Source organism: Antedon mediterranea, chromosome 6, assembly GCF_964355755.1.
Source record: "Antedon mediterranea chromosome 6, ecAntMedi1.1, whole genome shotgun sequence".
Lineage (NCBI taxonomy): Eukaryota > Metazoa > Echinodermata > Crinoidea > Comatulida > Antedonidae > Antedon > Antedon mediterranea.
Window position 1 is genome coordinate 15401056 of NC_092675.1, and position 18230 is coordinate 15419285.

An 18230-nucleotide genomic window follows, 5' to 3' on the forward strand; every position below is an offset into this window, starting at 1 on the left:
CCACCATGGTTGGGGCTGAGTTGAGGCGATTTTGAAAATGTAACACCTCTAGATGGTCGGAATGGCACTCTCACGTTAAATAAATGTATTAAAAATTGATATTTTAAATATGAAAACTGAGGTACTAGGCTATTAAAGGGTGACATTTTCCCTATAGGCCTATTTTGAGTAAAAGTGTCACAACAGGGCGTTTCGCACAAGTCAGCGTTTGCACGTACATGGCGGAAAAAGATGCCTGAGGGCCGTCGACAGGACCTGTTATTAAATGACGCCCCAGATGGCCGGAAAAATGGTACTCGCACATAAAATTCATGATAAATGGCACCTCTAATTTGCAAGAAAAGACACTCTCATATGTAGCATGCTACCAATGGGCAAAACGATCATACTTTTCCCTCTAATAAACACACGTGACCAAATACAGGACGATATAACATTTTGTTGCCGATTTCATTCACTCAGTATTTATAGTTTTGATTGCGTTGCGTTCAAGTTCAAGTTCAATGCGAAAGTACATCTAGGGGAAGCCCCGAAAAAAGCGCAAATTTAATGCTTAGTATTATAGCTCAATATTTATTTACATCAATTTGTTGAAGAAATTAAGTATATAAATATAAATAGGTATTGATACAGTGGGGGCCTAGGAAAAAAAAATCGGTTGCTAATGTATACTACCACAGTACACAGTTACCACAGTTAGTGTAGGTACTATTAATATTATTAACATTATTATCCTCTATAATGATGATCTGTAGGTAACCACGCCGTGCCAATTTTGACGTATATACACTTCGCTTGCTGACTGCCAGCGATCTAAACAATGGGTAGGCTTACGCGGTTGTATGGCGGTGTCCTTTGTATGAACCATTCGTGCTCCGAGTATGGGTACGATACACGCGTCAATATCATGTTACATCCAGGGACCAAAATGCATTTCAGGTGAAAATAGGCTATTCATTTCGCAACTCTTAGAAATTTACAGACAGCCACGGCAATGGTGACCTCTAATAATAAGTAAATTAGCACGGCGCTGAATGTGTTTTAACCAAAAGTGAAAGTACTTTACTCTTTTTTCCCCATTTTTTTCCCCTTATGGTAGGATAACTTTTTTTTCTCCAGATTTATAGGGGGGGGGGGGGGGGCGGCGTTTGGATGGTACGTCCCCCCCCCCCCACCCCCGGATCCGCCTCTGTACCCATGTATACGTATGTAACCATTGTGTCGCTGAACATAACAGAGTGCATGTGCAACTTACAGTAGATAGTTAAATTTCTAAAATACTGAAATATGAATATTATTGTTCAAGTGAGTAGCCAATCGCAAACACTACTTTATCTCTTTTAATAGTTATTTGTATGAGTGAATATATCTACTGTACCTTTTGAGCCTACAGAGAGGATGTGAACTTTAGAGCTAATTACACGGATAGGTGGAATGTCTGAAGTATTTATACTGGATACCAGTCGGAATCCAACGTGTTGGAAAAAGTGCCTTCGAAAACTAGCACGGTTGAACCAGGAAGCTTGCTGGCCTGTTGATGCCCAAGAGCCACCCTATAATACAATACATAAATTGATTGTGCAGATAAAAATACTCAAAATATATATGGTACAATATTTGCATTTAATTAATGAATAAATTTAAATTAGATAAAAGAAGATGATACATACTACTATAATATTATGAAATCCATCAAAAGATGGATCTGAAAAGTCATCATAATACGGGTGTGTTTGGAAGCCAGGATAACCATTGAAGTTGTCTTCAGTCCACCCCCAGGCATTTCCAAAGGTGTCATGAAACCCTGAATCACTAGCTGTAAACATATTCACAGGCTACAACAAAGAAAGAGAAAACTACAAACTAAACACAATTTAGAATGAAACACCTGTTTGAAAGTTTAGGAACCCATTTTAAGAGAATATATTAATAACGTCAGGGCTTCTTCCCTCTATCTCCATTGAGATCCAGCCACTGATACCCGCAGCATTGTCATTTTTTCAGTAATTTTCATTTTGATTTATGTATATATATATCTTTTTTTTTTATTAATTGGTTATTTATTTATCCTGGGTAACCTCTTCAGTCAAAGACTGGTCTCTCAGAGAGGCCAGTTATGATCAGTGGCTGTGTGTGTGATAGTACACCAGGGTAACCCCCTACTCATCTCAAAAGATGTACTAGGTTCTTTAGAGTGCACATTAGCTAGATGTGTACACTCACTGGACCTACGGTTTACATTCCTTATCCGAGAAGACCTGTTCAAAACCATATAGCATGTGAGCCTCGAACCCTTGCCGTTATGGCTACGTAATTGTGGTTCCACTGTCTTAACCGCTCAGTCACTCACTCAAAAAACATTCTCAGTACAATTGTGGCCATTTTTATATGCCATATGTATGGATGTGTGCAGCAGAAAAAAACTGTATAATGAATGGCTATCCTAATTAACTACCGTACAATAGATACATTTCAACAAATAAAACGTTTCTATTTATCAAATTATTAGTAGGTTTTCTTACGCTAGATGAGTTGAAAATCATATCTGAGTTGTATTTCTCTCTGAAGTCATTACAAAATACAGGATCACAAGAAACACCAGCATCCGCAGATATCTACAAAATAGATTAATAACAAAATATATATTTATGTGGCATATTGTTTGGACTATTGGCTAACTCAATTGGGTCGGACCGTCCAGTCATTGATTTTGTATGTCATGATCAACACAAATGAGTATTATGGGAAATAAAAAATTAAGAATTATGTTCTCATCCAATTGAAACTACCAAAATTGCTTGCTGGATGGGCGCGTGGATCTGCATCTGACGGTTTCTCTAATGTTATAAATCATACTAACCTGTGCTCCTCTCATTACATACATTTCAGCTTCACTTGGAAGACGAAATTCTGGCCCTTTCCATGCACAGTATGCCTTTGCTTCCAAGTAGTTCACATCTACTGGCCAATCTCCAGGTAAACAGATTACCTCAGTCATTGTACGATACCTTTTAAAATATGCCAAACAAAGCAACAACAACAATATATTATTTGTACATTCTTATTTTCTTTATTCTTCTTGCTGTATCTAATCTATCATATTTTGTGGGCATACTTCAGGTCAAGGTTGAATGTTATGAATCTTTATTACCTGAATGCAGTATCATAATGCGCTAGTATGCATAACAATTTTACAGTAAAATGTTCTCAATTCCTCATTTTTTTCTATTGCATCAAACAACAGGACACCACGCATCGCTGGATCAAACTAAATGGTTTGGATGCGATAGGATTATACCCTGCCATTACACGTTTGATTGATTTGCCATTGGCCAATTGGCTTCCAAAATATTTAAAAATTAAAAATATTGATGCAAGCAGAAGTCATGCTCAAAGTTGGCAACACGTTTTTTTAGGTTAATTTCAGTATGCTGAATACGAAAATGGCTGTTGCCAAAAATATTATTTGACCAAAAGCTTAGTTTGAGGGTGTTTTTCAAAATGGCTACCTTGGCACTTGTATCTCTATAACCACTAATTGTAGATACTAAATTTAAATGGTACATACACAATTATAATGGTAAGTCAGCAATAAATCAGCAATACCGTAAACATAGTTCTAAACCAATGGGTAAACGTGCTGGAATTAAACTTCGTCATCCGTATGCAGTCTCTCAACTGTTACGTCAGGACACTAATCTGAAATCCAATATCACCAAGTAAGGACGAGATGCTCTAAGAACTCTCCGGGCAGACTCAACGATCCACATCCTACCAGCAGACAATGGTAAGGCTCATCATGAACGTTAAAGAGTACAACGAGAAGATCATGCAGCTCTTGAACCCTTCTACGTATAGAAAAATCAAGAAAGATCCAACTCAATCTATTGAGAGGAAGATCACAGCCGAACTTCTACAACTGTATCGCTCTGAAGTTCTATTCAAGTCTATCTACCACCAACTTCGAATATCAGCAACAACTTGTCACAGACTTTTTGGGCAACCTAAGATACATAAGCTGGACATACCACTACGTCCTACTGTCTCTTCTAAAGGCTCGCCAACTTAAAATCTGGCAAAACATCTAGCCAAAATACTATATCCACTGGTAGGACTAACAGGTCATCATGTGAAGAATTCTCAGCATTTCGTGGAAATCATCAAGGACGTTTACCTGGGACCAACAGACAAGCTGATCAGCTTCGACATTAAGTCTTTATGTACTAATGTTCCAGTCAGGGAAGCCTGTCCTATAGTCAAAAATCGACTGCAGCCTGACTCTAAACATAAAACCGCAATCTCTGCAGATGAAATCCATGAGTTACTTCTACTATGTCGATCATCTACCAACTTCAAGTGGCGTGGCTATGGGCTCTCCTTTATCCCCGGTCATTGCCAATGTTTTTCTGGAGGAGCTCGAACAACTAGGACTGTACTCCACCAAAAAGACCATTATGTGTATTAATATACAATTTCAATAACAGCCCCAAGACCTTAATTTAGCAATGGAAAAATTGTACTCTTCCCCGATTTAGCAGATCCAAATGGATCTTATTGTTGAATACAGAAAGTAAATTTCTCGGAATAACATGACAATTATGTTCATTAAAGTCAATAAACGTTTTTTCAAGTCTATATGACTAAAGGTTATATGAGATATGATATAGTTCAAAGGTCAAATTACCAAAATTGAATGCACTTCCAGTCATTTGTAGAGAAACTACTAATAGAAACATGTATGTTACCAACAATTTGAGATAAAAGTTAAATCTCAACAATAAGTAGTTACCGAGATACAAGTGCCATGCGGCCATTTTGAAAACCGCCTTCAAACTAGGCTTTCTCTTAGGAAGATATTATAAAGTGTTTGAAAACAAGATTTCTGATTTCATTGGTAGATTTTCAACCGTCCGCAGTATATAAGAGATTTCGGTCAAAATAATATTTTTGGCAACAGCCATTTTTGCATTCAGCATACTCAAATTAACCTAAAAAAATGTGTTGCCAACTTTGAGCATGACTTGCCGCTTGCGTCGATTTTTAGAGGACTTTATCCAGTTTTGTGCCTAGTCTATATGAGCGATTGTGACGGCTTGTCAAAATACGGTACCATAATCCATATTTTATTTAAAATCCTTCCCACTTTCAAAGTAAATTAATCAATACAAAAATTAAGGAGAATGAATGAGACACTTTTTTCAAAAAAGCATAATAAAGTGAGAATACACTTCATCTTGTTTTATGCATTTTAATGTCAACATTGTCAAGAGTCCCATCCCGAGAATTACTTTGCAAGTATTCTCAATGTAATTAATAGTATAAAGTACAAACAATTACACTCCCATTTTGTACTTATTAAGTGCAGTTTTTGTAATGGAGTAACTGTTAGCAATTACCCATATCCATTGGAGTGGCCATTTCCGTTAAGACCATTTCCATTGTGTTGTATGTTAGAAGCTTGACAGTGAGTAAATCCTTGAAGTGTGCCACCACAGCCTGATTTACAACCTTTAAGATACAGAAATAAGTATATAAAGGAATAAATTAAAGAATTGTGTCTTTCGTTCTTTTTTTAGGATATTAAGCCAAGAGTTTTATTTGTTTGATGCTTGTCCTAGAGGAATATTTTACTGTACAGTATTATTATATTATTTTATTTTCAAGCATGCAGATGTTATTTTATGCATTTATATCAAATTGTTTATATATGAATTATGCTCAATTCTGACATAGGCGAGCACAATGGAAAAACTTTTATCTACCTTATCTATCTAAGATGTAGCGCGAAATGTAGATTTGATAACATTAGTGTTCATTATTACGATATTGTTTCATATTTTTCTCTTAGAAAGATATTATAAAGTGTTTGAAAAATTTTTTCGGATTTCATCAGTAGATTTTCAACCGTCCGCAGTATATAAGTGATTTCTGGGTTGATGTATTCACCGACATACATATGTTTTCACGGGTCATGCGCGAGGTTTAAGCAAAATGAAATTATACTGCAAAAAATAACGAACAAATCAAATATATTTAAAATCATTGAAGTATATTATGGGGGAAATTGTAAAATTATGGCAGAAATCGGGTAAATATATATTACCGGGAGAACTGTCGTGAAACCACAATAGCCGAATGGTAGCCGAGTTGTTGAGTTGCTGGCAGGTTTGAACAGGTTGCACGCTATCTGCAGGTGTACCACGTCATTGAGACCCAGGCCTTTCGACCATGTTACAAGCCATTTAAAATATTCTTAGGCTGAAACGCCGCACAGATATCATTGTGTGGTGTTTTATCAGGCCTACCGAATTTAAACGAATAAACGCTTCTCCACCATAAAACAACATTTTGAATATTCAACTGCCACCCTCTAAAAAAACGACCCTAACATATATTTTATACACACAATATTGATTATTGTATTATAACACAAAGTACAATTAATTACGTTGTATTTGTTCATATGTAGGGAAAATTATTTTATTATGAAATTTTACCATATTACAACAAATGCACCCCCCTCCACACCACACCCGGCATGGACAATAAACATGGTTAGTGGTTTTAAATTTGTATAGCACATAATACAAATAGTCTTTATGTGTGGTGGACTCAGATGTTACACTACATGCTTTTCCCCTAAGGGTCATATCATGTCAGTGCAGCCACTATAAGGCGCTCTCTCATCTGTCCATGACACTGTGAACTCTAAGTACACCGAGGTAATTCCTCGTACTATGTTCTTTAAAGTCCACACGAGCAATGTGTGTACACTGGACCACGGTTTATTGTCCTTATCCGAGAAGACTCCTTCTACCATTAGAACCATGGAGCGAGTGAGCCTCGATTCCTTGCCAATGTTATGGCTGGATTACGGTTCCACTGTCTTAACCGCTCGGCCACTCACTCTTTAAATGTTATATTCCTCATCTTATTTAGTCCAAAAAAATTGACTTTTACAAATACTGTAGCAAGCATTTCAATAATTATATGGAAACCAGAGGTTTTTACCAAGTCATTATTTAAAATTCCAAAATCCATCATCTCACTCAAGTAACTATAATTACCTGATGAACAGACCCAAAATGATGGATGCTTTGCATTTCTGAAGCACCTCCATTTCCAACCTTCTTCTGACCAGAATTCTTTTCTTTTATATCCACCATCTTCAACAAATTCTAAAAACTCTTTATTTGTAATAAGATACTTGGTTGCCTTAAATGATGGCACTCTAAGTAAAAATGAACAAAATTACTAAAGTTAAATTGTAACAGGGCAAAAATAATGTTAACATAGTAGCTGGGGGAGGGGCAAACATGACTTTAGAAGATATTCTATGGGAATTTTTCCATTGTTTAAAGCAGGGAGATGTAAAATGAAATCCTCTTTTGAGGATTTAGAGGGCTATCCCTGGTACACACTAAATTATTGTGGGGTTTTATTTTATCTGTATTTATTATCTTCTTGGTATCAAAATAGATATTGTTAACAAAAATTATAAAATACTCCAAAAATACGTAAAAAGAGACAATTTATTGAATTACAGAACTTAAAATGCTTCACTCATAAAATATATATGCATATATTATGCGTTGTGTTGGTGTGTGTGTAAATAATCATGTTAGAAAAACACTATCGCTTTTTGATGATGAAAAACTCTAAAATGTATATAGGAAATGTTTTTTTTTTGTATCTATTATGTTGTGTTTATTGTTTTATGTTTTTATGTAAAAGGGTCCTGCAAAAACAGAAGTGTAAACTTCTCTATGCAGGATCCTTGCCATCATTTATGCTATGAAACTATATTTATAAAGGATAAGTAAAATAAATGTGAATTTGAATTGAAAATAAATCATATCAAAATCAAATATCTTCTTTACAAATTGGATTGGGAATGTATGTACCATGTTTTAGAAACAATCACCATATTGATATTTGTCACCCTTTTTGCCCAAAAAAACATCAAACTCCTCCAATTGATTTGTATGACTGGGTTTGCAATGGCAATAATGCCACAACTGTATGTGAAAGGGTCAACCTACTTGATACTCAATGTGGGATATTCATTATCCCATCCAAATGCAGGAAAATCAAATGGTTTTCCTAAAGTCACTTCTGTTGCCTTTGTAGTAATTAATTCATTTTTTCCAGCACCCATACCTAAAGAAAATTACACATAATACATTTCAAATTACTGTAAAGGATGTATACTTTCGAGACCATTGAAACAAAACACAGGAATTTGGAGCGATTATTCATCATTAAAATTCATGTAATCCTATAATGATTTTAAAATATATTTGTGCATATGGCCAGTAATTAGTTTTAAAGTAGAATTTACACTTATAAAATGAGGTTTCTAAAAATGTATGCATTAGTTTAATACAGTAGTTTAAAAGCTTACAATAATTGTTATGTTGCCAACTTATTAATTTACCTCCGCCAAGGAGGTATATGTAATCGGTAGCGTGTGTTTGTTTGTTTGTTTGTTTGTTAGCAGGATTACTCAAAAGGTAATTACAAGATCTTTACCAAAATGAATAGACAGATAGATATGTGGTCAAGGACCATTCCATTAAATTTTGGGACCATTTGGGACCACAGCCCCAATTCTGGACCACTTTTTAGTATACTTTTTTAGACCTGCTAGTGTTAAAAGATAGGACAGAATTTTTCAAAAGCCGGCGAGCAGTCTTAAAGTAACAAGTAAACTGAAATTGCATTTTCTCGAGAACTACTTGTCCAAAAAACTTAATTTTTTAACAAGAGGCAAGAGTTATAATTTGTGATTTGTAATTTTAAAACATAATTTGATTTAATGTGCACATTTTTTGATGCGAGTAGTTTAAAATACCTATTTCTTTTCAAATTCACTCGTTTGATTTTCTCGTTGCTGTTCTATTGTTAGTCAACTGAAGCTATTGTTAATTGAAAGGCTTGTTACATAACCATTACACCAAAGTCGCATACACATGCTTGTAATGAAATTAGCCTAAATCACAAACAGCATTAAGACACACACAAATATATATATATTTTTTTTTTACCAGAGAAATCTTATGTAGGAGAATTTTACAGTAGGCGGAGGTATGCCCTCTCGGAGTGGCTTTCTAGTTACCATAATTAAATTAGTTTTTTGAAAAAACTGTATTAATAACATAAAACATAGAAAATATAGACCTTCTTGTGTTTAATCTCATTTAGCTACACAACTCATAACCAAAAATCAAACCTGAAAAATGTTGCTCATTGAATTATTCATTTTATTAAATATTTAAATAAAATATCAATTGAAATCTATTTTTGAAATCTAAGTTGTGTCTCTCTGTTCGACGCATGATGCTTTACTCAATATGTGTACCACATTTCAGCAATTAAAAATAAATTATTGAAGACAGAGATAGATAATGGATAAATATCCTTGTATTATGTGCAGGTATGCTTTAGTATGGATAAATAAATAAATATTCAGAAAACATCCTAAAAAGTAGATAATTCCTGGATATTATAAATAATTATCTAACTTAACTTTAATAGTAAACTGGATTTCGTTGGTGATAAAAATCAGTTCTAAAATGTACCAACTTTTAATATTATTGAGTAAAGGAATCTAGAAATTTCATAGATCAAATGTTGACTTGATGTTTGTTTCTGTTTGAGTTTCTGAGATTCTAATTCAGAACAGTACTAAAATGTTAATGATTTTGTTCATAAAGATGTTACTACTATATTGATCTAGATTTAAATAATGCTTGATATTGAAGTAAAGTACCATGATTGATTGGAGCATGTTTCCAACCCGTTGGAGTGGTGACCATCTCCAGTGGCAATTGTCGTATCAACACTGATGATGTTTCTATGTGTACTCTTTCATGTTCAATCCCCAACAACACTGCCCACTAATAAAAAAAAATGGTTGAAAAATATTTTTACTTGATTATGTCATTGAAATTATTAATAAACCCTTTGAAGATGCGAGGTTTCTACCCCAAGTGACTGAAGCTAAATAAGGTATTTTCAATAGGTTTAGGAAAAATGGAAAATATATTTTTATGACTGTAAATTTCTGCAATTGTTGGTTTTATTATGTGAATTATTTTGGTTTTCCGACAATTGCATTTTCAATGCAATAAAAAATAATATAGGATGATAGGTGATCTGGAGATATACTGTAATTTTAGATGTTCAAAACTAATTCAAAAAGTACACGGACATAAGTATTCATATGTAATATATAATATTGTAAATTGTCTGAAACTTGCTCACATAATGCCTATCTATGTGAATATTCCTAATAATATTACTTGGTCTTGAGAAGGTCTAGCTGATGCTGACATGGTGGCCAGGATTTTCCCAAAGGAGGGGCCAAAAGCATTGGTGGGGGTGGGCCATGTGCTCAAAGCTATATCCTATTTTTGGGGGGTCAGAAGGCGGCTCCCCAGAAAGCTTGATAATATTAGACATTTAAGGCCAGTTTTAGTCACTTCACTGAAAATCGTTTAATTGGGCGAATCAATTGGGCACACTCAGTAGGGTTCTATTGTTCAATTTTTATCAGAAAATACCATACTTTTCTCTCCGACAAACATGGTACCGCAGAACAGAATTAAAAAACTACCGGCATAGTAATAGTATATTCCTTGTATACAGTAAGTTCTATGAGAAAGGGGTTAATAGTATGAGGAAACATTTTTCTTACCCATACACTCTTCATAGTAATGGGTAGTTTCAACGGTGTTTCTTCAATAACTTTGCGCATAATTTTGCGAACTTTTAATCTGTACGTCACAACATCCTTCAGGGATGGCCATTGGAAGCTTCCTCCCATCCTATAATTTTCCTAAAATAAATAAGATATCATTAAATTTAGTTTATTTGTAAATAAATAAATTTATAGAAACTACAAAATGACTTTTGTTTTTCATAGTGAACTAAAGCTAACTAAAAATCCAGGTAGCTGAACGATTTGGATAATGTAACACATTGTTGTTATACCTTTATACGATCGAGTGATCTAATTAAAAGTTTACTGTTAAAGAGCTGTTTTAGTAGTTTGTTGTTTCCGAACATCACAGATATCAATTCAGTGTACCCTCAAATAACAATATTACTGGGTACTTAATTGTATGTAGATAAGCTATCATCTCAACTCAAATAAAAAGCGACATTTATACTCTTAATGGTGGAAATTTCACTAGCTCTGACGAAATCATTTAAAAAACAGTGTGGACTCCAGTATCCCGGCCTGGTATTCTGGCAAATGTATTTAACATTTTTATGGTGTTATACTCAAATGTTTTCAGGAAGGAATATTGGTTCCTATTCTTATCGTTCTATTATTATTATTACCTCCGCCAAGGAGGTTATATTTTCATCCCTGTATGTTTAATTGTGTTTGGGTGTGTAAGACGTGTGTGTGTGCGTGCGTGTCTGTGAACAGCCTGGAGACCACAGTTCTTATCCGAATCTGGCCAAATTTGGCCTGAATGATCTATGCCCCAAAAGCTCGAACGAGTTCGATTTTAAGGGGAAAATGTCATAGGTCAAGGTCACAGCTAACAAAAAACTATTTTACTGCCTCGGGACCACAGTTTTTATCTGATTCTCACCAAACTTAGCCACAATGATCAATGACTCATCATATAATTGTGATTAAATTTTGAAGGGTCAGGGTCTAAGATCAAGCTCCACAAAAAAAAAGATATAAAAAAATATTTTTAAAAAAATAACACAAAAAAACCACAGCGGGAATTGAACCAGCGATCTCAACTGTGTGAGGCTGGATACATAACCTTTACACCAAACTCTCATCCACAACTTTGTAATGTGCAGTTTTACACTTAGAACTAATATAATAAATAATATTGGTCTGAATAATCTTACCTGTGGCATTGTTATAATTACTAATTACGCCAATTAAATTACTGACCACGGATTACATTTCAATCTTGGTAAAATGTTAAGATATGTCTTTCACTTTTTTAAATTTGTAAACTATATTCCTTGCATATCTCGGACAAATATTTACTGTGCCGCACATATCTCGCTGCCTCGCACTTTGTCAACACTCAGGCCAAAGTATAGTGTGTCAATATCATTGACTTCAACAAATTGACAGGCTAAGAATAGGACCCAGACTACCTAACAAAACGCTACAAACAAACATTTTATCAAATATAGGGGCTACGATCCTGTCGTCTTAGCCTAGAGCCATTCACACATTCAAGCTAAAAAAATAGCCTGGGAATGGGTGGAGTTTTGCTGAGGTATGTTTCATTATTTTTCCTTGGGTCATTTAGTCCTAATTTTGATGGCTGAGAGTAGTTGAAAAGAATGAATTAAACATAAGAGCTCATATTAAATATGCAACGAGAAACTTCGCACTTCCGTTGTGTAACGGTAGACATGTTGAGTGCCAAGACAATAACTATGGCAAAATGAACTAACTAAACTTAACTACAAAACATATTTATATAGTTCTATTTAATCAAAAAGTTTAGAAAAATACCAAAATTAAAACTTACTGTGTCATCCCATGACATTTCATCAACACCCGTTTCAAATAAAGTCTCAAAGTCCATGTCTACTCTTTCCTTGGGAAACAAACACAAACATTTATCTATTTTCTTATGTTGGCAATTTTAATCAACAGATCAAAAATAAAATATGATAATTATGGATAATATAAAAATAATAAATTGTGTAAGGCCTAAAATTGATGCTCAAATGATTCAGGCTTTCCATGGCTAAAAAAATTTGTGACAAAAGAGTTAAATTAGGTTGTGAAAAAATGGACCGTTATCTGCATATGGGAGGTTTGCATTCATCGCTGATAGCTTCCACTCATAAATGCTTAAGCCAGTCTGAACCTATCAGCAATCAAATAATATGCTCAGCTTATATTACTTAATTAAAAAAAGGAACTTACTGTGATGAGACCTGCCAATATAAGTTTGTTTATATAGACAGTGGCAGTATGTGCATAGTAAAAGATAAGAGGAAGACGAAGTCTGTCAGGACACACATAAAATGCCTTTTTATCTGCGAAAAAGGAAAATACAAGCAGTGCTGTAGTAATTATTATAGAATTTTAAAAAGTATGTGGTTGGAAAATACACTGCAGTTATAACGTAAGACAACAAAAATATATATTGTGTTGGCCATGCCGACCGACCCTAAACTGACGAAAATGAAGGTCAGAATTTTTTTTCCTGAGCCAGACTTGAAAATAAATGGTGACAAAATTGTTGTCTTTGTGAATCGATCATGTGATAACCATCTGGGGAATTTCCTCTGTGATGAGAAATCGGAATATGGGTGCTGGCTGATCACGGTCTACATTTTAATCCTTAATGCTAGTGTAATTACGTATGGATAAAACATATAAAACTCACTAAACTAAAGTATTTTTCATCTGAAACATAGTTCACAACCACCTTGCATCGTGTGGGACGGTCCCGCATGTCAAAGTGTTTTTTAATGAAACACGCATTTTTGTGACCACATATTTGTCATGCATTTGACTGAAGTATATGCGTGATCTTTTTTTTTATCACTATTTTAGAGGAAAATGCATTCAAATTGGTATATTTTTATTATCTAAAAAAAGATTTTTTTTTTATCTTTTGTGGTTAACCACCACCTTTATTCATTCAATGTTTCATAAACAACAATTACATTTTTTTCGTTATTTTCTTATTTTTATCCTCTTTAATATTAATAATTTTAGCCTCTAGGCTTATATGTACTACCCAATGTATTCTTAATGTATATTTGTTTTGTCTACTACACTTTAAAATTTTTTTATATGTTTACATTATTTTCTGCATATTTTTTGTACCGTTATCTAAAATTTCAAAACATCATCATCAGGTATTGTTAGTCCACTGCTGGACGAAATCCTCAGCATGTTTCTGCCATCTGCCAACGATCTCTAGCTTCACCCTGCCATTGCACTGTACCCCAATACTTGTCTATCATCTCGCCATCTCACTCTTTGTCTTCCTCTATTTCTGCTCCAATCCATGGGTCTCCATTATGTCATTTACGAAGTCCATCTATTGTCTGTTCTCCTACTGATATGTCCAGCCCACTTCCACTTACTTAATTTGATATTTCTCATATGTCTGGGACTTGTTTGTTTTCTCACCCATTCATTTGTTGTTTGTCTTTATATGTGATTTCCATATTGGCACCAGCCCAATCTTATTCTCCTCTTTATCTCCTGATTCTTTTCTTACAGGCTAAATCTCTGCTCCAGATAGATATATTCATTAACTTCATCAATTGTATTGCCAGTAACAGTCACAGATCCATGAGGTACCTTAAATTTGCCATAACTTTTTTTTCCTTCATATTCATTTTCAATCCACAACATTTGCTGGCATTTGCAAGGTCTTTAAGCATATCCTCCACTTCACTAATTTGCTCTTCCAGGACAACAATGTCATCTGCAAACCTCAGATGATTAAATTTTTCTCCATTGATATCCACTCCTTTATCCTCCTACTCCAGTAAGCAAAATATGCCTTCCAAACAGGCTGTAAACAGTTTACAGGGTTACATCAGGTGGTTAAAATCAGTACCAAGATTCTAACCAACTTTATATACCATCGAGTAAACATTCTAGAAATAACGCGCGAATTACCAATTTTGCCCTTACGTAAATTTATATATAGATTATCTTCTAAAATTGCTATCTTTATATTACATTTTGATGATGTCATGAAATTAAAAATTTGATGAGTCTCGTAATTTCATTTTGCTACACTGTATATAACGTATACAGATTATTCGGTATACTGTTATGCTTTAGGACACAAAATAGGTACAATTCAACACTGTAAACATATGTTTTTTTCTGATCCATAGCAATTCTTTTTATACGTTTTTGCCATGTGCTTTCTTTTTCAATATTTTTGTATTGTCTCAGTTGTGGGTGTGGTTCAATCTGTTCATGATTCTGTTTTACGCGTTGTTGAAGTTCTTACATTTCAACATCTTTCTTATGTTCTTCCATCAACCAACCTATTTCATACACTCTACAAGTACTGGGAGCCTGTAACATCTGATTTCACCCCATTCCTTTGCTTATCTGGACTCATTAAGTAGATTTTGCCATGCACCTGTGACGACAATTTACAGCGACGGTTGTACGGCGAGCATGACATCCTTTAATCTCACGATTGTTCTGAAATCATATGTACATCCCTAATACGTTGTAAAAATATGGTCTTCGGTTAAGTTGTATCTATTGGGTACACATAATGTCTCGGGATTTCCATTTCCCAGGATCTGGACATAGCAAATGCTTGAACCAGCTCAGTTTTAGAGACTTCACTAATGCTACCATGTTGAGATCACTGTCTTCATTTTTATTTAAGTGTTGTCCTTTAAATTTTTTCTCTATTTCCGCTCCATAGAAAATTATAAATTTCCTTTTCAACAATAGGAAAGATATATGTGGATATGTTTATTATAATAGCATTGTAAATGAGTTTAGATAGCTAGAGTTTTAATTATTATTTTTCCAAAGAAGGATTATAAGTATCTTGTTTTCCATAACTGTAAAGTTTTTTTTAAATGAACAGTTTTATCGTCTCAATTTTTTTTTCACACAACTTTTCGTTGTAACCAACGTATATTCCTAAGAATTATTGGTTCTTTTGTCCATAAAATATTATACAGAGAGGAATCAAGAAATCTGCTTTTGTTTTTTTTATATTTAATTTCAAGCCTGATATGTCACAGAATGTTTGAATTTCAACAACAAAATAGTCCATCACGCGTGAAAATTACAGTATTATCTGTCAATCTTAAAAATTGTATCTGAAGCATTTTTATCACTTGGTAGTGTGATGCCTTTCTGGAGTGGATTCGCTCTTATATTTATTGACATAATTTTGGCAACTAAAATAAATAATGAGGCAGACAGTGGACACCCTTGCTTAATTCCGCAATTCTTTTTGAAGCTCTCGGAGACCCAACCATTGTTTATCACTTTACATCATGTATCTGTATAAATTGAGTTAATCCATTTTATGAACGATTTGCCAAAGCCAAATTTCTCAAGTGTTTTAAACATTAGCTTTCTGTCTATGGAATCAAAAGCTTTAGCAAAATCAAGAAAAATCATTGCACCAGGTATATTTTTGTCTTTTGTAAAATTTAGTAAGTCGTCTACTAGTTTAATATTTTCTCCACCGACCCTTCCTTTTATATATGCTTTTTGTCATTGCTTATTATCAAACCAATTATGTTGTGCATTCGGTTAGAAAGGCGTGTTCCATAATTTTATAGTCTACGTTAAGTAAAGTAATTGGTCTCCAATTTTCTAAATTTTCTCACTGTGAGCTGGATAATTTATTTTAATTGTAACTATAATTTAAAAAATTGCATAAAATGTGTTTAATTTCATTCCAGAAGGTTCTATAAAATTCCATGCTTAATCCATCCGATCCTTGACTTTTATTTAGATGCATTTTCTCAACAGCGTACATGAGTTCTTTTTCTAGAATGATGCCATCACGTTTTGCAGAATCACATTGTGAAAGTGTGTTCACATTTGTATTTTCTAGGTAATCTTTTATATTTTTAATTATTTATTTTTTATTTATTTCATTTCCCAACCAACAGTGAACTCATGGTTCACCACTTACAGGAGGGAACACAGACAAACACGTACACATAAAATAAATCTTATCTTAGCACCTTGTGCTTCAATTTGGTATATTTTCTCGAGATCTTTTGATTTTGATCTAAGTTTTTTTATCTATAAACTGCTATTTAATTGATTAGTTTAGTCCTTTTACTTCTTTGGTCAATATTTCTTTTGGAATATTTTTGTTTTTTTTCTTTTTTTACACAATATTTTATAGAGAATTCTTACATTTGGGTTTAGGTTATGTTTATTTTTTTTTTTCATTTTCAAATATTCTTTTTATAGCAGTACTGTAATTTTCTTCGTTTAGGACTCCTTTTTTCTTTTCTTGTTGTTTTTGTTTATTTGTTTCATTTGTAGCTGTCTCTAACTCTCGAGTTTCTTGTATAGTTTCTTCTTGACTAACACTTTTCATTCCCTTCTTGCATTATCTTCTGAACTCTGTCGTCTAGTTCCATAGAGTTTATGGGTGTTTTTCGGGTTGACAGGTTTGGTTAGAAAGTCTTCAAGAACCCCGATAACATTTTGTGCATTATCAGTATTTATAGGTTCATGTTCTGTTGCTACTTCATTGTCTTCTTTAGTTTTTGGTATTTGATCTACAATATCTATTTTGGGATGGATGACATCACATGTTTCAATTATTGGCTATGTATGTGATTCAGATTTGTTGCAGTTCTTTGCTATGTGGCATATCTGATTGCAGAAATGGCATCTAGTATTGTTAAATTTTGTTGGACATTCGTTCATTAAAAACACTTTTTTAGTGTTTTTTATCTTTGTGAAATAATCTAGAGTTAAAGTTATTTAATCTTGGCATATTTTGGTAAACTTCCTTCCAAAGGCTACTAAAAATCGTGATAATTTTCTGTTTATTCTAAATTTGATTAATTGTATGTCTCCTAGGATTTTGCAGCCTAGTTTTTTTCAGAGTTTGTATTATTTCTTCATTTCTAACTGATAGAGGGATGTCCTTCACTAGAACTCGAATTCAATAGTCGTTATTTATGAACAGGTTTAGGTCATATACTTGAATATTTTTGCCTCTTATGTTCAGGCCAGTGAGTGGATAGCTTTCACACGTTTATTGTGATCATCAATATAAATTCTCCATAATTTTTTAACCTTTTGCGCCCCAATTAAATGGTCGCAGAAAATTATCATTAAGTGCTAAGTATATAACCTTTTCTTTTATGAATTTGTCTTTTCTTTTGATGATGTCATCGTATTTATGAATATCGATTTAATGTACGGCTGTTGGGATTGTTTGGTCAGTTGTCTCCATAGTAACAAGTGGTCTTAGAATTAACGTTGTCAATGTGATCACTGAAGCTTACAGTGTGTATAGATCTAGCCCCTTTCTAACTAGGGTAAAAAAATGTGATTTTCTCCTGGACAGCTAGTTAGTCGGTCAGAACCAAGTTGTCTCGTTGGCCAACACAAACTCTACTTCCAAAGTTAAAGAAATAAACTTCTATGAATACTGAAAATGTTTGATATAAAGTTGTATAACACTCACAATTAAACAATTGAGTTTAATCTATGATTTTCTCAAAACTAAATTTATTTT

The 18230-nt window shown here is 33.8% G+C and overlaps 1 protein-coding gene across 2 annotated transcripts in view; it reads right to left on the reverse strand.

Annotated features, from left to right (window-relative positions):
- Positions 1-18230, reverse strand: part of LOC140051034 (uncharacterized) — a 53558-nt gene that overhangs the window by 11997 nt on the left and 23331 nt on the right. For both annotated transcript variants that reach the window (XM_072096102.1, XM_072096103.1), the window contains exons 4-14: positions 12929-13041; positions 12525-12593; positions 10700-10840; positions 9773-9899; positions 8043-8160; positions 7068-7231; positions 5397-5508; positions 2861-3008; positions 2523-2615; positions 1671-1835; positions 1379-1553 (exon numbers count right to left, since the gene is read on the reverse strand). In XM_072096102.1, coding sequence (XP_071952203.1) covers positions 1379-1553; positions 1671-1835; positions 2523-2615; positions 2861-3008; positions 5397-5508; positions 7068-7231; positions 8043-8160; positions 9773-9899; positions 10700-10840; positions 12525-12593; positions 12929-13041 — 1425 coding nt within the window. The remainder of the gene's footprint in view (positions 1-1378; positions 1554-1670; positions 1836-2522; positions 2616-2860; positions 3009-5396; positions 5509-7067; positions 7232-8042; positions 8161-9772; positions 9900-10699; positions 10841-12524; positions 12594-12928; positions 13042-18230) is intronic.